The following is a 21364-nucleotide window of genomic DNA, read 5'->3' on the forward strand; positions in this document are numbered from 1 at the left end:
ACTGTGGATAATGACCTGTTGGTCCTCTCTTAGTTCCTGCTTTTAAAAAGAGAAAGGAATTGGGAAGGAAGGAAGCTAATATTTTGTTGGGCCATAGACCATGCTAGATGTTTTTTTGTATTTTCAGTTAACTCACACAAACCACATTAAAATAAGTGGCCTTGTTCCTATTTTACCAATAAGGAAATGGATTTTAGTAACCTGCTGGAGATCACAGAGCTATTAAGTGGAGGAGCCTGATAATAAGGACTCCTTAATATTTATGTCTTAATAACAACTTCTGAATTCAACAGCCGCAGCCCAAGGGCGTCTCTGCTTAGCCTGAGATCATCCTCGAAGGACCATTTTGCTTTATGTGCTCTGGTCTTATTACCAGCTCAAATTGCTAATATTCTCTTCTGCCACGTCCCCTTTCTATTATTTACACATTGAAAGGGAGACTAACTTTGAAGTCTCTTGTAGAGAGTTAGGTAGAACACGTTTCTTTTATCTGAAGAAAGGCACATCAAGCGTGCCCACGTCTGTTCTCCTCTCAGGGTGGAAGCTCCTGAGGGTGAAGGACATATTTTGTTCCTCCTGTCACCCCCTGTCCCACCAGCCAACCACGTTCTCCTCAGATGTCTGTCCTGTGGTAGACATTCAGCACATTTTTGACTCAAGTTGATCCATTTTATTTGTGCTCCATATCAGCTAAAGGCCTTGTGGAGGGTCTTGGTGACCACCTGATGTTATCCAAGTCAGGCTGAAAAACTGGTTGCTGTTTGGACCTTTCCCAGCATGCAATGGTTTGGGTGGTAGATGGGATAAGAGATAATGTTAGTTAGACATCCCGTGCTAAATTCTTAGTGACCCTTTCAGGTGATTTTAAATAGAAAGAAAAATACATTGTTAATAGAATAGTCTGGAACCATCTTGAGAATTTCTCATCTTCATAAACAGGACCTTCCCTAGACACCTCTACAGCACCCCTTGCCTACTGGCTGCCTGCCCTTGTAGATGCCCCTTGTAGGGGTAGAGGTGACCTGAGTAAAAGCTACCACTGGTTTGAAGCTATGTCAGGGAGCAGAATCTGGGTACCTTGCTTTCTCCTTTTAGAGACACTTCACCAAATAGTCCTGCTTTTTGCTCATACCACATAATGAAAACTTGCTGAACTACCCTTCCAAGGGCCGAGAACGCACAGCCCAACCTAACACCAGAGAGGAGATTACAAAAGCTAATGAGATTTTGAGGGTTTTGATGTGTGTCTCAATTACGAATGGGCTTTTATGGATACACAGAAATATGGAAGAAAAAATGAACTCAGGCCAAATTAATGGAAGTTCCAACATATGCAGTTCCCCTCTCTTTTCTTCCCAGATGTCTTCTGTGGAATCAAACCACTGCAAGGATACAGGAAACTAACAAAATACTGAACTATGCTCTCCTTAGAATTGAACATGTCAGTCTTCCATTCAATGCAAAGTTAGTAGGTTCTTTCTGAGGTGCCAGAAGAGAGTCTGAGTGGGGAGACTGCTGTGGAAGGAAAAGGGGTGTTCCAATGGCTCTGCATCCCGCGTCAAGCTCGCTCGTAGTGCACAGTCAAGGCTGCGAGTCCACCACCCAGAGTAGGTAGAAACCCAATTAGCCAAAGGGAAGAAGCTACAGTAAACGGAATTTCAAGAGCAAGATTCCAGGCAACCTAGGTCAACCTTTCTTATTTGTTCTGACATCCCTAAGAAGATTTAATGTTTCCAAACTCCATTATTTTCTGTAATAAAGACTGGAACAACTTCTGGTATTAAAATTTTCAGGGGTGTTTACATCTATAGGCTTTTTGGTATTGTTCTTTATTGGAAGAGAGTTCAAGGGTGATAAAGGTACCGATTTTAATTTATTAATCTGAGCTCCGTGTCTGATTTCAGTCTGGGCTCTAGGCTGCTTAGAAAGGAAGCATGGCGACACAGAAGATGCGAGGTTGAGCTCACGTTTGGGACCTGATCGAGCTCTTCTGTTGGTGTGACATCGTGTGCTACATGACACTGAGCTTCAGGTTGGACCTCTGAGTTTTCTTTAATTTTGAAGGTTAGGATTTTATGACTCCAGCAAAGCACATTAGGAGATTTCTTCTAATGATTGTGTTTTCCCTAATTACATTAATTATTTTATTTTTCTAAAGCGACTACTGTGTAATTTGGTAAGTTAAAAATGAGTATAATTTTTCACAAATCACAGTAGGTTGCTAATCTGATACTATTAGTATGTTAATATTGACAGCCTCTTACTGGGTATGATTTAAGAATTGCATTTTGTCATAGATAATTGCACTTTGTCATAGACACAATGTCTGTAGGGTGCGGTACTATGTGTGGTTTCAGGCATCCACACAAAGTATGGTATGTCCTGGGATACTCCCCCTGGCCACAGGGAGGACCACTGCATGCAAGAAACTAGTCTGTAAACTGTCATCTCATGTCGCCTGTCAGACTCAGTGCCTGTGACCTGTGGCTTAGGGTAGGTTCTCTGCAAGGGATGCAATGGTCACAGATGTCAGTCACTTCCTGCTTCCTACCCCAAGGAGGAGAGAGATGCAGGAAAGAGTTGGCCAGTTTCCAAATATCAATGAATGAGCATAGAGCAAGCCCAGGAAGACAGAAGCTTCTACCAGAAAGAAGGAGCTGGAACTGCAAAAAAGCTTTGGGCCACAAAGGTGCAGTAAGGTTTCTCAGTTGAGCAGACTGACACAGCCCATGAGTAACGGCCACACTGAGGTCTTGCCACCCGAGCCTTTCATGTCAGGTAGCCTCAAGGTAGCTGCCATTGCCTTGGGAGAGAGGCATGGACATCTGGAGACGAAATAATTAGGTGGGTCTGAGATTCAAATCTTGGAAAGAGCTTGGGGTGCAGTTATGGGCACAGGAAACCGACTGGAAGCACAGGGTTCGGAAGCCAGCTCAGGAGTTGAGGGAACTGTGCTTGCAAAGAAACGACAGGGCTGGTCTACTTTAGGGACATCTGTACCTGCAGGAGCTGGAACCTCAAGCTGCACAGCCACAGGAGTGCATTGTCCCCAGGACTTGATTGAGAGGTGGCCATGGCAGACCAGGCACAGGAAAGAGCCTCCTGGAGGACAGAGCCACGGAGGGCCATGAGAACAGTGGAAAAAATGTGGCCCAATCAGGAGACTCCTCCTCCTCCCAAGGGTGGAGGTGGGGACCTGGTGACCACGGAGGGTCAGGTAGTCAAAGTGACTTTCATCACTGCTGGAGACCACGAGACTTTCTGTATCAAGAAACTTAGCTAAGAAGAGATAGACTTCTACTGGGTAAGCCACTGAAAATCTGGAGTTAATTGTTACAGCAACTGGTGTTACCCTAACAGTTGCATCTTTTTCTCTGTCCCTAGCATGTAGTATACGCTACCTGCTGCTTATGTTTTGAACGTTTCTTTGACAATTTTTGAGATTCATAGTTGACACGTAGTACAAATCATAATTCATGCAAATGTTTTTGTACAATTTGGTTGAAATTCTGATTAATGGCAAGTGAGAAATTATCATCTTTATTTTAAAAATAGAATTTTGGGGTGAGCATTTGTTACAAAAACTCCCAATAAATAAAAAAGTCATGTCCTTTGTGGTAAAGAACCTGGAGACCTAACCACCACTTGTTCCTAAAGACTTAGAATTATGGAAGAAAGGTCTTATTTTGCTTGCAGGAAATCCGTTAACTTCTTCTTGGCAAGGATAGGGTGGCTCTCCAGTTAGATGAAAGAAGCCAAATGACACATCCTTACCATCTGTTCCATGTGCATTCTGAGTATCTATGCCAGAGAATAAATCCCTAACTCTCTGCTGTCTCAATTCCATCAAAACTACAAAATATGTGGTAGTTATGGATAAAGAACATCAGTTTTTTCATTTCTGTTTCCTAGCTAGTTTTGTCCTTGGACCAGGCTAGATATCAGAAAGCTGCTTCCTCTCCACTCGTGTCCCTTCACCTGCCCGTCATTCCAACCTGCCCACTCTCTACAGGGACATTGGGCAGAATTCCATTTTGAAGTTGTGTTTGACTTTCCCAGGGAGATGCGGTCACCTTTGCTACAGTGATGCAGAAGGCATTGCTACTGCTTTTCCCAGAGCCTGCCCCACAACAGAAGGACAGAGGACCTCTGACTGTCCCTGCATCTTAAAAACAAAAACAAGCAAAAAAACCTGCAGAAAGACAGCAAAACATCAAAATTTGTAATGTCTGGGTGTTGGGCACATAGATTATATATGTTATTATTCTCTGCACTTTTGAATGTTTTGAATTATTTTCTAAGAATAATAAAAATGCATGTTGCTCGAGGCCCTGTTAACCAGAGGGATCTGCTTGCAGGATTTCACGAGCTTCCCTCCAGACATCTCTCTACTGAATGACGGTCTGGAGCATGTGAACTGGGCAGCGACAGGCCCAGCTCACCTCTGCTTCTGCTCCACACTGCATCCCCACCTTGGGTGGGTTACATCACAGCCCCTGAGTGTTAGCTCCAACGTCTCTAAGACTGAGATAATAATGGCACACAGCTCATAAGGTTTGGGCGAGAATTGAATATGAGAACGAGCATCAGGTTGTGCCTAGACCACAGAAAGAATCCGTCCTCGCCTGCTGCTGTCACGGATGTGATGCTGCATTAATGGCTCATGTGATGGGCAGTTCTCCACATTGGTAAGCGTAATCCAGAGTATTAAAAAGGAGAATGATAGAGTAGGAAAAGCTCCCACGCTGTGGAGGAAGTGGTGCATTTCATCCTCTTGCTCTCAAGAAGCTCAGAGCCGTTTCTGTGCTTGGGTGGGACGCCGTGATCTGAGTAAGGCTGCGCGGTCCCCCTGCCCTGGGTTGTTTTCTCCATGACCCGCTTCATTTCCCTGTTTCGATTCCTGGGCTTCCTGTCCACCTCCTTGGATCCCGTGTACAATGTGGCTGGGGAGAAAGAAAGGAAAGAGGGAGGGAGGAAAAGCAGGAAGGACTGGTGACACACGACGTGGGCACTGTGCAGTGAGCTCCGCTGGCCCATTCTCTTGGCACACAGGACTCCGCAGGTGCTCTGCCAGCGGGAGGTGTGTTGATGTTTTGACTGACATCAAGCATTAGGCCATTATTCCCGGCTGGTGTTCAGCAGTGATGCCACTTGGTGGTCGTGGTGGGTCCCCATTCATTTTGGTGTCTGATAACTGCTAGCGCCAGTTCTTCATTATCGGTGTGGAGATTGGGTGCTTTATTTTTTGGCAGCAAATGCTTCATCCAAGGTCAATTTCCCTCAAGTGCTCAGTACCGTTTCGGACGGTGTGTGCTCAGGGAATGCAAATTAATTTGATGTTAGCTTTAGCCAAACCCAGCTAGGAAGGTAAACCTGATTTTAAAAACACCATAAACACTGATAAACATCATCTAAATTATATGATGTTTGAGCTTGTATAAATGCATGAAAGTTCACCTGAATTCCAAAGGCGTGATTCCACAGCACTTTCAAACTCAGCTCCGAATTATTTCTGTTCTTTGATTACAAGTCGGTTTTAATTTGAAGTGACTGTCTCTGCCATTCTATTTTATGGAAGAGGGGGCTATCAGAAGTGGTTGAGGATGTAGGTACCTTTCATGTTTTTGTTCTCTTATAAAAATGCAATATATGCTTATCATGGAAAATGAGGAAATACGGAAAACTCTAGAGGAAAGGGAACCATTCATAATCCCGTCACCCAGAAATAATCACTACTAATGTTTTATTATGTCTCTTCCCACACATTGTTAAGGTTGTAGAAGTTCTCGAGATAGATTTGTAGATTGTTGTAAGGAAAACATTACAGTGTGTTTTGTAGAGGTAAAGGTATCGTCCCAATGACTTCTGGCTCCCCAGGCCTCCTGCCTGAGGAGAAGTGGGCACGGGAAGTTCTGGGACCCACTTTTCCACAAAGAGGAGTCCTGTCTTTCCCTCGGCCACACCTCCTACCTGTCCCTTTGCCCTTCAGGAGGCCTGCAGGGATGAGCCTGGGCTGGGGTAGCTAGAGCTCCCCAGGCTGAAATCTTCCCCAGCCACTCAGGCCGCTCCCTGAACACCTCCGGGGACCTTGATTCAATTGCATTACAGCTTCAAGAAGTGGGAGGCACTGGGGTGCACTTCCGTGGCAGAAATCCTTCCCTGTTATGTGGATTGACTTCCTCACCTATTCGCCCATCCCGAGCTTCCTGCGCCCAGCATGGCTCCCTCCCTTCACTGCAGCTGGGTTCTGTTCTCTGAGGCGAGCCCCCAGCTGCCCACACCAATCTCAGGAATTGAGGAGGAACCGCGCATCTCTTTTCTCCTCTCCTCTCGCCAGGTGAGCGTGTGACCCAAGCGGGCCAGTTAAGAGATCTGGGATTTTAAAATGAGAATCAAGAAAGTAGGGCCCCTTCTCCTGGTAGTAAAATTGGGAAGACACGAGCCCAGGACGCCAGTGACTGTGACCTGTGACATATTCAGGATGGGACTTGCAGTAAGAAGTAGTCAACCCAGGCCTCCGGGAGGCAAGAGAGACAGGAAGGCGGGAGAGGCTGGCCCAGGGTATTCTAGTTGTAGGCTAGGTTTCCTGAATTCTCCTCCCCGAGGGTTGGTTTTCTCTTACTTAAATTCTATAATTCTCCCCAATAAATTAGTTCTGAACTGATTTTTTTGATGGGGAAGTCATTTGTTGCCAAATCATCCTAACACCAGGGCCAGACCCCCTCACCTGCTAGTGCCCTGGGTGCTCTGCAGTTGTGGCCTGTGATTCACGAGCCCCGGGTTCTTCAGCCACCACCCCTCCCCTTTATCAGGCGGGTCTCTAAGGCCCTGTGGCAGAGCGGGAGTTGACCCTACTCAATCCCATGGCTGTGGGGGTCTCCTCTGCTCTCCCATCTTTAAAGTTAATTGTTGAGCACTTTTTAACTTGCGATGGGAAATGGCTAGATAAGTCATTTTTAAAACAAGAGGTAACAGGTTGGTGGTTTAAAATAAGAGAATGTCTAATTCAGTGCCACTGAACAAGTTGTTCATCTGATGGAGGAAAGCCACCTGGCTCCTGGACTCACTGGCCTTTTGGAGTGGACTTGAGCCGAGGTTAGAGTTGGGCTTAATATGGTCAATGAAGAGTCTGCGGCCCCTGAGGTGCCACAGGCGCTGTGCTGGACCAGGGACTCGGCGGGTCACTGGAGAGAACCGGATCTCCGTCTCATTCCAGAGATGGCATAAGGAGCTGTAAGAGCGTGCTGTCATTTTCCTAGGGAAGACCTGTCCTTAAAGTGCCCTCTGGCATTTACTGCTAAAGGCCAGCGCGGACTCCACATCAAGTCAGGAATCTGACATGCAGCAGCACAGGAGAGACAGGGCTGTGCCTTTCCTTGCGACTGAACTCCCCCCAGCCACCGGCCAAATCTGAATGAAGTCTGGGTGCTGCCAAATGACTCTCCTCTTCACTGACAAAGCAGCACCCGCCGGGTTCTGTCCTGACAGGTATCTATTTTGAACTCCTTCTCGAGAATGCGCGACAGCTCCCATCCTTGGTCCTTTGGCTCCCAGCCTGGCGAGACCTCCCCAGGTGATGTTTATTCATGGTGTCTCCCAGGCTGGCTGACAGAGGGGTGGGGGCAAAAAATGTGAAATAAAACTCAAATGTCACAATCCAACTCTCCCTTTGTGCTGAAAGTCTGAGACTCTGGGGAGACTGTGTTCTGAGGACTTTTAAGGCAAAACCTCCACAGAAAAAAATCTGCAGTTATTCATATTATGTTAGTTGTGAAAGAAGTAGGTCAGATAAACAAAATAACCTTTGCTGGGAAACATGATGCGCTCCGGACACCTGAGGGTGGCCAGGAGAGATGACGTGGCAGACGAGAACAGAGGTCGGATGGATCCCAGGATGATTCCGAGGTCTGGCCGTGGGAAAGCCACGAAGAATACACAGAGGAAGTGGTTATTCTACTTCTCCCTAAAATATTCGTTTACCATCAACTTTGCCACTGCCTTTCCAGTAAGATTTATAGTCGGACCATATCCAGGGGTTCTGTGACCTCAGATTCAACCAGTGGCAGATCAAAAATATTTAAAAATAAAATTGCATCTGTACTGAGCCTTATTTTTTTTTCTTGTCATGAACCCCTAAACAATATAATACAACAACTATTTACAGAGCACTTACATTGTATTAGGTATTATAACTCATTTGGGGGTGACTCAAAGTACACAGAAGAATGTGTGTAGGTTCCATGCATTTACTATGCCATTTAAATTTTATTTATTCTGGTACTAGGGATTGAATCCAGGGGCATTTTACCATTGAGCTACATCCCAGTCCTTTTTATTTTTTATTTATTTTATTTAATTTTTTCGCGGTGCTGGGGATTGAACCCAGGGCCTTGTGCTCACAAGACAAGCACTCTACCAACTGAGCTATATCCCCAGCCCTTTTATTTTTTATTTTGAGGAAGAGTCTTATTAAGTTGTTGAGGGTTTTGCTAAGTGGCTGAGGCTGGCCTTGAATTTGTGATCCTCTTGCCTCAGCCTCCCAAGCCACTGAGATTACAGGCATGTACCACTGTACGTAGTCAACACTATTCCATTTTCTATAAAGGACTTCAGCATCCTCAGATTTTGGTATCTGTGGGTAGGGGGTCCTGGAACCAATGCCTCATGAATACCTGGTGATGACTATGTATCTTTTTACTTAGTTATTTGTAATAAAAAGTATGATAACTGTTTCTTCTACCTGCCCTGATTCCCCCAAAGAAAGCCAATGGCCAAGTATTTCAGGGCATAGACACCCACATGATATTATTATTATGTGTATCATTTACATGTACACATGCATATACCTTGAGAATTATGGTCTTCTCCTGACGGGTGATGTTGACGCTGTGGGGCTGTCCGTTGGCCATGTTCCTGTGGTCCACGTCAATGTTGTACGGCTCTCTGGTGCCTCCCAGGTTGTACCGAATCTGCAAGTTTCCTATTTAAGAAGAAGGAAAGAAACCTGGTAGCTATTTTGCTCTGTTTCATTTCAATGTCACTTTCCCCACTGCTGAAACTTAGACTTCAGTTAAACTCTGCTCCTTCGTTTGATGCCTTTTGACACCATTCCAGTTTTGAATCTGGATTCTCTACTCAGATAGCTGCTGATCCACAGGGTTGACAGCACCGGGCTCACGGGTATTTACAACCTGCCCACGTTGCGCCCCAGTGACCATTATCTCGAAGTTGAGGCAGCAAGTCGTATAAATGCTCCAAGCTGGGGTTGTGCCTGGAAATGAAGAACGAGAACATATACAATGCAGGACTGGGGAGACGCCTGCAGGCCTCACCAAATACTATGTGAAATAAAAAATAGAGGCACTGCACAGAGAAGGTCTTATGCCATCAGTGAAGTGTGACAATCCGCATGTAAAAGAATCTCAACCATCCAATATTAAAAACAAACATAATTTGCAAAGATAAATACATGGGATTTGAGGTGGCTTCACTGTGGACAAGAAAGCAAAATATGAATTTTATTCTAGGTTAGAGGTTAGCCAAATGCAAATTAAAGGCAAGGATGGGTGACCCAGGCCCACAAGGCCCCTCCATAATATTTCATTTGGCCGCCTCAATTTCCCTGTTTGTCTCCTTGCTTCTTCTCAACAATGACAAGTGCTATTCAGAAAGGTTAATGTGACATCCTAGATCCTGCTTTTAGCTAATCTGCATAGCAAGCATAACTTTTATCTCTTATTTATGATCTCTAAAATATTATCAATTTTTTAATGTCATTTTTACTCAAATTGGAATTTTCGTGCTGTTAACAGCATTTGACATCCTGGAACTTAAAAATGGAGCCAGCCATCCTGCAAGAGTTTGACCAACTGGAAACACCTACTGGATTTGCTATTGCCTCTTTCATTTTCTTTCTACAGGCATAAAACTGATAATCTGATTTTTTTTTTGTTTTTTTTTTTGTACTGCGGATTGAACCCAGGGGTGCTTAACCACTGAGCCACATCCCCAGCCCTTCTATCATTTTTGTTTTAAATTGTTCTAATTAGTTGTACCTGACAGTAGAATGCATGTATACATTTTGATAGATCATACATAAATGAAGCGTGATCTCTCATTTTTCTGATTGTACATATCACAGGATCACATGGGTCATGCAGTCACACATGTACCTGAGGTGATAATGTCTGCTTCACTTTACTGCCCTTCCTACCCCCATGCCTTCCCCTCCCTTCACTCCCCTCTGCCTAATATAAAGTAACTCTATCCTTCCCACCCCACCCCATTGAGAATTAGCATCCGCATATCAGGGAACACACTCGCCTTTGGTTTTTTGAGACAGGGTCTTGCTAAGTTGCTTAGGGCCTTGCTAAACTGCTGAGGCTGGCCTTGAACTCTTGATTGTCCTGCCTCAGCTGCCTCAGCCACTGGGATCACAGGCGTGCACCACTGTGCCTGGCTGAGACATTTATTTTTAAGTTATAAAATAAAATGTGATAATCAAGACTGAGAAAGTCAACAAAAATACCATCACTTGAAACGCCCGCAGGGAGCGATAGCAGCTCTGCGGCTAGACAGTGTCTCCTCCCAGATGCTGGCACGCATACATACCCCCAGAAAGAAATGCAGTGCTTTCGAGATGCTGCCCTTCCCTATTTAGGGCTTCAAGCATTACACATGCCATTTAAAATGTAGCACCATGTTCCCGGAGTTGAAAGAAACATTTGTTAGGGTAATCAAGAATTAATTGCACTTGGTGTTTTTACTTCCCGAATGAAATTCAATAAACCTCTGCTATTTCTGAGTTTTACTTTAGCATCTTGTCTTGGATTTCTTTGCTTATAGCATTTCTGCCAAGCATGGCTGATTTTCTTCTCTTAAATATCAAATTCACCCCTTCTTTTCCACATGGCTCCTTTCCAGCAGATGTGGGCTCTCTGTGTCCAACACCTTCTCTGTTTATCAAAAACCTTCCGGTCACACAGTTACTTACTCCTGACTCCATTGAGGTCACTCTTGCTGTGACTGTCTACTCAATATTTTGACCTGAATGTCTTGTTGGCCCCTCAGATGTAGCACATGCAACGTAGTATGGATCCATCCCCAGAAGTACCCCATCACTGTGCATTTTGATTGATGGCCACCCTGTGCTTCCAACTCCCCTTTCCTGTATCAGGTGTATTTCAGCCAATGTTGGCTTGATCTTTAAAGTGTACCTGCACCTTGCTCCCCTCCCCCGCCCAATCTGACCTCTGCCCCTCACACAACCTTTCCCACTGGTCGTCAGTGGGAAAGGTGACCCTCTGCTCAGAATCCTCCAATGGCTTCTATCTCATTTAGAATAGCAATTGAAGTCCTTGTGGTGACTTACCAGTCCCCACTGGAGCATCCTCCATCACCTCTGACCTAAGCTCTGATCTCTCTCTTCCTTGCTCAGGCCTCGCCAGTTCACAATGGCCTCCTTTCTCTCTCCCCAGATGCCTACCAAGTTGCTACCTGGGACCTTTGCCCTTGCCTCTGTCTGGGATTCTTGCCCTGCAATGTCCGCACGGCCTACCTCTTACTCCTTCAGATTTTGCTCTTCTGTCATCTTCTCAGTGATTACTTCTGTGACTTCCTCAATGAGAGTGGAAGTTACCTATTCCTGTTCCTTGGCCAGTCTTCCCCTTTCTGCCTTATATTTCCTCCATAACAGTTTTAACCATACAACATACTGCAGTTTGCACTTAATTAATTTGCTTATCTATCTTCTTTTCAAAGGTAAACTCCATGAAAGTCAGAATTCTGTTTATATACTTTCTTTCACTAGGCCCAGTGTTTAGAATAGTACCTGATCTATGATTGCTACTTTGTAAGTATATATTTAAAAAAATTTTTTTTAGTTAGAGATGGACATAGTACTTTATTTTATTTATTTTTTATGTGGTGCTGAGGCTTAAACACAGGTGGTAGACAAGCTCTCTACCACTGAGCTACATCCCCAGGCCCATATAAGCATATTTTGAATCCATTCATGAATGGGTCTTCTTGCTTCTGTGCTTTCTCTTTCCCAATGTTTACATGCAAAGCACAGAGAAGTCTTTTCAAAATGCACATGTATTTCATGGGTTCATTTAAAGCCCTTTGAAGTCTTCCAGTTGCTCATAGGATGAAGATGTACATACATTCTTAACGTGGCTCCTCCTGCCCCATCTGATTTGAATTCTGCTTGCTCATTTATTTTCAAATCATACCACTGTCCCTCTTGCTTTGTATACCCAAGCTGCCTTGGACTTCTGTTCCCTAGAAAATATCAGTCTTCTCCTGCCTCAGGGCCTCAGAAGGTGCTGCTCCCTCTTCCTGGGTTCTTTTTCTCCACCCCTCAGCGTTTCTCTGAGTTTTTCCCCTCTTTACCTAATAGCATTAAAAGCAATCATTGTTTGCAAGTGAAGGAGATGATTAGACAGCATTTGGCAACCTAGAGAGCGAACAAGTGGTTGTCCTAAGCTTCTACTCCTGATGCTTGGACATTATATAATGATGGCCAGTTCCCTCAAATACTTGGCTCCATTGATTCACCTTTCATTAATTTACTTCTGCAGAGTGCATTTCTTTACTTCCTGTACAAAGCACAGTTTTTATGCAGGTCTGAAAGTGAGCTGTCTGTCTGGTTAAAGTGTGGATCCACTTGTAATGCAGATAACCATCCCTGCCCCCCAAGCCTGAGCAATATGCCTGGATCTGGGGATCCAAAGAAAAGTAAGAGAAGGCTCTGGATTTGAGTCAGAGGAACTGGTAACTATGCAGAACCTGGTCCAAATGCCTCCTGACAATCAGTGGTCCTTGTATTTTCTCCTGTTCTATTAAAAGCAGTATTAAGCTGGGTGTGGTAGTGTCCGCCTATAATCTCAGCTACTTGGGAGGTGGAGGTAGGAGTATTACAAGTTTGAGGCCAGCCTGGGCAACTTAGTGTTACCCAGTCTCAAAAATAAACAATGGAAAGGACTGGAGATGTAGTGCAGTGGTAGAGTACTTGCCTAGCACGGGAGGCCTGGGATCAATCCCTACTACTAAGTGGGAAAAATAAAAAGTCAATATTGAGTTGTTTTCATTTTTTTTCTTTCTCTTTTCTGTCTTTGTTGGGCTTCGAAGATATGATTTAAAATTCCTATAAATGGTTCACTTAATGGCATCAGAAATTATTTGCTTTGACAAAAAAGATGAACTGGAACTTTAAATTTATGTAGGGTGAATATCTATAAACAATAGTGGAACTATTCTTGAAAAATAAAATTTAAATGATATATTTATTCCTTTCAAGTAACAGCAGAAGAGGATCACTAAATGATGGTTGGGAGGATGTTAATATTTACCCGTTAAAGTAAAATATTATTCAAATGAGGGGTACTTCACTTCTTCTATATCATCTTCATCTCCTAGGTGAATTAAAGCCCTTATAAGGGACTGCTCTTTTATTGGCTGCAGCAAATAACGTACTTAACAGATTTATTCTCTCCTGGACTTCATCATTATCATCAGCAAACACTTATAGGGCACCTATTGTAGGCAGGAGACACAGTGCGGGGAGCTTTTCATCTCCTGGGGAGACAGGGCGTATTTATAACAGAGACAGATAACAATACAGTACATTAAGTGCCAAACAAATGACATTGAAAATAAGCATAATGGGAGTTTGAAGCCAGGAGAAGTCATTGTAAGGAGGTGAGCCTGGATGTGGGCTTAGGATGAAAGACAGGTGTGGACTGAAGTCAGGTGGAGGGTGTCTGGGTCTGGGAGCCCTGTGGGCATGAGGCCAGGACAGAGGACCGGAAGGCTGACTGGAGTCTGTGCCTCTTGAAAATGAAGAGCAGGGGCCGCTGAATAGGTGGCAAAATATGGACTGAATCTGTGGATTCCAATGAGAATAATCACTCAGCCTCACCCATGGCCACTGCGTGTATATGCCACTTGGTGCTTAAGACTTGGCACTCACTTGATTTTCATAACAATTCAATAAGGGAGACACTATTTTATAATCAGGAAACTGAAGCATGAGGCTGCTTACTGATTGTCCAGATCAGCTGAGAAAAGGCAGGTGCAGAATTCAAATCCAGACAATCCAGGATCTTCCCATGAGGCTGGTAGGTCCTGCCTAAAGACGGTGGGATTAGGGATCTCCCCTTTGACCAAGGCAGGGGCTCCGTTAAGTGTTTAGTGGGGACATTATACACTATCTCCAGTCAACAATGTCCATATGAAGGAGGGCTTTCTGGCTGTGCTGGGAAAGGCTGAGGCAGAAGCAACAGGAAGCAGAGTCGGGCCAGGGCTGCCCAGTGGAGGTGCTATCCTGCCCCTGGGTGATGGGGTGGCAGTGCAGTTGCCTGACATGAGTGAAGCTGGAAACACGGGCATGGGGCATCGATGAGTGTCTGGGAGAGTGGTGGCGGGGATCCAGGGGACAGAATCAGAGCAGAGTCCTCAGGGCTTGTTAGCCTGGCCCACAGGAGGGGGAAGGACTGAGCATTTGCAAATAGAGCTCAAGCAACTGCGAGGTGGTGGCGGCTGTGAGAACAAGGAGGCTCCAGGGAGGAGGGCTCTGGGGAACAGCCTTTCATGAGGCCGGAAGGACACCAGGGGTTTTAGCTAACACTTTCTAGCTTGTTAGTTTTTTTTTTTTTTTTTTTAACCCCCTGGTATTTTGTCATACATAGACCTTATCGATGTTTTTTGTTTTTCCTAGAAGTTAAAAATTAAAAAAAAGCAGTACTTGGAATGCAAAAGGTTTAAATTTTCACCAGCAGTTTGAGGACGGCCTTGCAACAATTGGAAAGAAAGGGTCAGCTTTTCTTTTCCCCTAAGTGCACTGATGTCCATAGGTGCCTGCAGTGGAGGGAGCAGTCCGTGGAGGGAGCAGTTGGCGGAGGGCGCTGGGCGACACCCGCAGCTAGAAACCCCCGCCCTACCCTCAGCAGATGAGCCTGCGAGTTCTCGAACCTCTCTGCGCTGTGGCCTTGCCATTTGCAGACAGGCATCAGAACGGGCTCTACCTCTTGGAGGTGTGGCTCATAGAATCAGCCCACGCGAAACACTTAAGATGGTGCTGGGCATTCAGTGAGCATCGTTAAGTGGCAGCCGTCACTAACAAACTGATTACTCAAAGCACCCCCCACCAATGAACACCCCCATACGGGGCGCGCATGCGCGCAAGGCTGCCTGCCATAGGCTGTGGGAAGATGAGTTACTGAAATTGAGCTGGGACCAAATTTCAGTGTGGCAGCAATAGAGGAGTGGACAACATCCACGGTGCATGCTCATCAAATTCCTGACAATCTCAAGGTGAGAGCCCTCTTCCGGGCTAATGGGAAGAAGCCCAAGGGATATCTGCTCACTGGGAGCCTGGTACCTCTGGATAGAGAACATCAAGATTACAAATCCATTTCTCCTGATCCAGTGGAAATAAACCAGTGGTCTCCTGGAAAGCAGGGGATGCATATATTCTCTCCTGCACTCTTACTTTCTGATTTTACTTGCTATTCTTTTTTCTTTTCTGATTAGAAAAGCAACACTTGCCCAGTGTGAGCATCTGACATGTACAGAAGAATATTACTCAGGAGAAACAAATCACCCATAATCCAGTCAAACACCTGTGTGCACATTATTGCTATTTTTCTATCTGTATTTGTTTTCCAGAGCTAAGCTGATTATAGATTCAAGACTGTACCTCTAGTTTCTTTTTTTCTGTCTTACCATTATGTTAGATAAAATTTCCCTATGTCATTAGTTGCTCTGCATAAAAATTATTTTTAATGAATTCATATTATTCCATAAAATGATGTCTCCCTTTGTTACTCTTTTATTAAAACAAACTTCTAGGCTCTTTCTAATCCTTATTTTTATAAATAGCACCATGATGAACATCTTTGTGCTTCATGAATCCTTGTGTGATTGTCTTATTTCTTTAGGAATAATTTCCAAAAGGGAAAATTTTACGCCATATACATTTGCTCACATTCTTTTTACCAACAGAGCATTACCTAGAGAAGGAGTTTAAAATTTGCAATTTCTTAAAACTTTAGTTGAATTGGGTTAATAATTTTTGGCTCCCATGGGAGAAGATCTTGATCGTTAAGATGCTACAACATTGGAATACTTGTCAGGGAGCAAGGAGGGGTGGATGATGGGGGGGTCTTCACAGAGCTCACACAGTCTCTGCAGGAGTGAGCTGCTGGGATCTCTTCCTTCATACACCAAACACATTTATTCCTTAAAAAAGTGATCCTGAAACATTAACTATAAGTGAACTGATGTTTCAGAGAGGAGATGCATTCCTTGGTTCAGGACTGGCTAGACTCTTCTCAGAGGGCACCGTGGGAAGGCTGAAGCGCATTTGCATATTCTAACCAGGATCCTGTCTGGCTCAGTGCTCAGTGCTGATCAAGATGGTGCCTGGGCATTACAAGTGAAAATGCACCCCTGCCTTTAGCAACCCTTATTCCAGGGAGGTATTTTATAAAAGTAGAATTCTGAGGCAGTTTAGGGATGAAAATATCTCTGATTTTCTATTTCTGTTGAAAGTTCATAATCCTGTAGTTGTCTATTGATACAATATCATAAATCAGGATAGTTCATTGATTTATATAAAATTAATTTTACTACTTCAAAGCTCATGCCAGTTTAACACAGGGGTGAAGGGATTTATTTGATGGGAACAAAAAATAATCACTACACTTGTGAAACCATCTCTTATTCATGTAATAAGGTTCTTGAAAGGAATTGATATACCTTATTGACGCTACTACTGTAGCACGCTGCTACAAAGTGCTCAGGCAGTGAGATATTTCTTGACTTTCATACAGAGAACAGGATTCAAAGAAGTTAGCTCACTTTCTTAATGTCCCATGGGGAATAAAGAACAAGCTGGAACAATTCAGATTCCTTCTAGAACATTCTGTCTGCCCACTGTGAGATGGCAGGAAACTAACCATCCTTGTCCTTACCTGTGGGTTTGACGAGAACTGCCAAGAAGTCTGTGGTGAGAGAGCTGACGTAGAGGAGGATGCAGGGTGCCCTGGTGGTGCTGAAACTGAAATGGATCTGCTCCTGAGCCAGGTCTGGGCCCGAGTGCTGCTGGTCCAGAGAGTTCTCTGCTCTGCCGCCTGAGTCTTTGGAACTGACTGCAGGTGCCTGGAAGTTATACCGAAGCCACATCCCCTCTTCAAAAAATGCACCAACATCTGTCGAAAAGGAAAGATGAAATTGAAAAATGAGGACAGCGTTGATGTCACCCCAGGCAGGGTGTTGAACCTGGCTAGACTGTTGACCTCATCATGGTCTCTAAGATAGGTCACTGGCCCCAGGAAGGCATCAGACTGAGTCAATATTCAGATGGGTGCCATTTCATCAATACAAATAGTCTATCAAAACCAAACCAAACAACAGAGCATGTAACAGAGTATGGATATCTGTAAAATTAAAAACAGTAATAAAAATTAAGAAGCTGAAATCAAACTAAAGAAAAATTTCATTTACAGTGCTTAGGCCAAATAACTAATTTTTAGATTAAGGAGACAGACTGGAAAATAAAGGCAGAATTACAGCATAAAGCCCTGGTTTAAGGAGTCCACTTGTGCATTCTCTGAGGTTGGTTTTGATTTGGTTATTCACATATAGAGGCCCATGATAAACCCTAAGACCTGGGAATAGGGGCTTTGTGTATAGGGTTTCCATTCACAAAATATGAAATTCGAGAGAACTAGATTGAGATTCGGCTCTGGGGTCAGTTAGCTGTGTGGCTTACAGGAAGTTACTTAACCAACTTCTACAGGCGTAAGTATTTCATCTGTGAAGTGGAGAGTAATTAGCTCTAAATAAATAGTATCTATTATTATCATTAAGAAACAAGAAGAAAGGTCCCTAACCCTTCCTGCACGATTCTTTTCTGATAGCCTAATGAGTGCTAATTAGTTTTTAATCACTTCCTGGCAGACAGGCTCCTGTGCAGGTTGCCCATAATTTGCTCACCTGTGTTCTGAACTCCCCTCCCTCACTGACAGCCCGAGTCACCCTATGAAGATTCCTGTGGTCTTCAAAGTTCCAGTTTCATGACCCTCTTCATATGCCATTCCAAAGCATTTCTCAAACTTCATTGCCCGGGGAACACATTAGTCCCACAACATCCAACATCCCACAGAATTGACACGATGCAGAATGTATTTTGCAAAACACTGCTCCACACCATGACTGACAGAGGAAGACAGTATTAGTATCCCCTGGGGGGGGGGTACTAATGGCTTTTAGCAGGCAGAGTTAAGGTCAGTAGAGTGTCCTGCAACTAGGGAACTGTCTTTCACAATGAAGAACTGTCTTGCTCAAAATCCTGAAGGTATCTTCGTTGGGAAACACAAGATTGATCGAATATTTCATCCATGCTGGTTGCTGCATAGTTTGTTAGAATGTGAAGCTGAGCAAAAATGGTCCTGGTCTGTGAGGAGCCTTTCCTCTAACAGTGCAGTACGTGTGGGAGGAGACAAGGCCACCATCTGAGCACAGCAGGGGAGGTCACCTTGGCGGGCATGGGAGGAGAACTCTCACTGCCTGAGTTGGCTTTCCTTCTTTCAGAAACTACTGAGCACAGGCTATGTAGTAGGCACAATTCTGAGCACTGAAGTTACAGTCCTTGCACTTAAGATGCCCTAGATCCAGAGGAGGATTTTGAGAAGCAGGCTGTTTGAATGCAGTAGGGTATGCCCAGGACTAGAGATACACAGGGGGACCCTGGAACTCAGTGAGGCACCCAGCTGAGAAATGTGCAAAGACATTTGGCAGAGAGCCAGTCTGCAGGCCGAGGCATCATGCCTCTGGACTACATCCACAGCTCCTTTTATAAATTCCCTGGAGGCTCCCACCCCACTTTAGGTTGGGTATCGGGGTACAGTGAATGAGACACAGGTGGTTCTTGTCTTTGGAGTTCAGAATCTCTGGTTCAGATATGCATTCCTAGGACAGGTCTCTGGAACCATGTCTAGCCGAGCAGGGAGGCAGGCAGGCCACCTGCAGCAAAGGCACTGTGGCGTTCACTCTGGCATGGAGAGCTTCCACCAGGAAATGTGGGGGCATCCTCTGAGAATAGGCTCAGGCGTGGGGGAGAGAAGAGGCTGACCTGGGGCTTGGAAGGAGACGGGGAAGCAGGGCCAGAGGATTCAGACAAGTCAGAGGCGGGCGGTCAGGGAAGCTGGGCAGGAAAAGACAAAACCACCAGGTGCTTGAAGTTCAAGGTTGAGAGCCTGGGCGGGGAGGTTCTAAGCAACAGAGGCCGGTCAAGAGGGGAAAGCCTCTGAGGCCCTGAAGTTGCAGGTGCACAGCAGCCCCGTGGAGAACCTAAGCTTCCACCTGCCAGAGCCAGAGTCAGAGAGTGGGCAGGCCCCATACGTCACAGATGGTCTGCGCGGCAGGCTGTTGAAATGCTGGTCCCGGGGCAGGTCCTGGAGTGAGCTCAGAGGTCCTGGCTCAGGGGCCTTGGCATCAGCATTTTAAACACACCTGGGAGGACAAGGCAGCGTGGTGGCCTGAGGGAGCAGGTAGCTGAGCAGTGTGCGGGAGTGAGCTAGTATGCATTTATCAGCTAAACTGGAGACAGCCGTTCCAAGGCAGATCATGAAGGGAAATTCAGGAACCTAAAGATTTTAGATAAACAATCCAAAAATATGCCTCAGAGAATACTTTTGGTGTATTTTAGAGTCATCATTAAAAAGCGTTATGGATTTATGTCAGTTTTGGAAGAAGGGGCACACCAAGCCCAAGCGTGTTATTCTGAAACCACATCATAAACCAACGGCTAAGCTAAGGCCCAGGAGTGATGGGAATCGTTTAAGCTTCCAAGTGGCAGATTTACAGCTGCCATTGCATTGTTTCAGATCGCTTTAAGGAAATGCCAAATCAGATTACTGCATTCTTCTGTAGGATGAGACATTGCCATCCCTTCTGAACCAATAACTCAAATAACACCAATTTAACTGACTCCAAATAACATCATTTCCCTCATTAGATTATCAAAAATCATTGGGTGAGAATGTTTGATTTAAGGTTTTTATACTAATAAGATAGTCTAAGTTTCATAATATTCATTTTTTGATAAAAATGAAATTTTGGATATGAGCATTCTAAGATGTATTATGAGAGATTTGTTGAATTACATCACATTTCTCAAAATGCTGAAATGCAGTATACCATCTGCAGACTTAGGATCATAAAGGTGAGAGTACCCTTAAAATGACCTTGTTTTAACTATTTAATGGTCTTGAACACAGATCATATGAAATTATCCCTGATGGAGGAAAAAAAGTTTGCAAATGTTTGAAATAACACCCACAAGTCATTCATCCCAGAATAATCTCATAACGATATTCATCCCCTTGTCTAACCAAATCCCTGAGGCTTAGGGGAACAACAGCAAAAAAAAAAAAAAAAAAAAAAAAAAAAAAAAAAAAAAAAAATCCTAAAACATAAAAAATGAACAAAAGAGCTAGCATCCACACTCATAATTAAATTGCTTCCCATCCTTTTCTTCCTCAAGCTAAATAACTCCATTCCTTTTGCCTTTTTACTTAGGATATATCTTGTAACCTATATATCAGAAGTTGATGTGGTTCTTTTGTTCTCTAACTTCCCCAAAGACCCAGAATTGAAAATCCCCAAATTATAAATGGGCTCTTCTCCAAAAGTTTATTTTAAAGCCAGTAACTTGCAACTTGAAACTATTTCCCCGTGGATACAATGTAGTAAATGATGGTGGGTTTGCCAGGAGAGCCCACAAATGCTGGGGCCACTTTGGATGTGTAATAAAAGATAATTGAAGAATGCCACTGTGTATTAGTAATTAAAACAGAGAAGCAACAACAAAAGATGGGAAGGTTGATTTTTAATATAAGAACTTCAGAGAACAGTTCCCACAGGAATTTCATCTAACAGATCCAGAGTGTGTGGTAAATGTTGAATGATTGGCTGTGCAGGAGGGAGAAGAGCCAATCAGTACTTTTTGCCTATTGCCAATCCCTGTGGTGTAAATACCACTACCTCATTTGATTTCAAGCTGCCAACACGACCTCACTATATAGGGAGTTGACGAGACGTGCCTGGGCAAGCTATTCCAGCATGTGCTCTTCTGTCCACACATGCACCCACCCAGCCATTTATTGAGCAAAGCTCATTTATTGAGTTGCCATTATTGAGTTGCTTCCTTCATTTTACTTTCTGCTACAAACAAGACTTTAATATTTGCTTATTCCTTCCTTCTGCCCAAAGCCCTCTTCTACCTCATCCCAACTATCCCAGGAAGCTCTCTACAGCTTCTGCTGAAATCTATGTGTTCCTCCCGGGAAGCAGGATC

The 21364-nt window shown here is 44.3% G+C and overlaps 1 protein-coding gene across 2 annotated transcripts in view; it reads right to left on the reverse strand.

Moving 5' to 3' along the window:
- CNTNAP2 (contactin associated protein 2) overlaps positions 1-21364 on the reverse strand; it is a 2020421-nt gene that overhangs the window by 138791 nt on the left and 1860266 nt on the right. For both annotated transcript variants that reach the window (XM_079149276.1, XM_079149277.1), the window contains exons 19-20: positions 16977-17213; positions 8847-8980 (exon numbers count right to left, since the gene is read on the reverse strand). In XM_079149276.1, the coding sequence (XP_079005402.1) occupies positions 8847-8980; positions 16977-17213 (371 nt within the window). The remainder of the gene's footprint in view (positions 1-8846; positions 8981-16976; positions 17214-21364) is intronic.

This window comes from Sciurus vulgaris (genome assembly GCF_902686455.1).
Source record: "Sciurus vulgaris genome assembly, chromosome: 8".
NCBI classification, from domain to species: domain Eukaryota; kingdom Metazoa; phylum Chordata; class Mammalia; order Rodentia; family Sciuridae; genus Sciurus; species Sciurus vulgaris.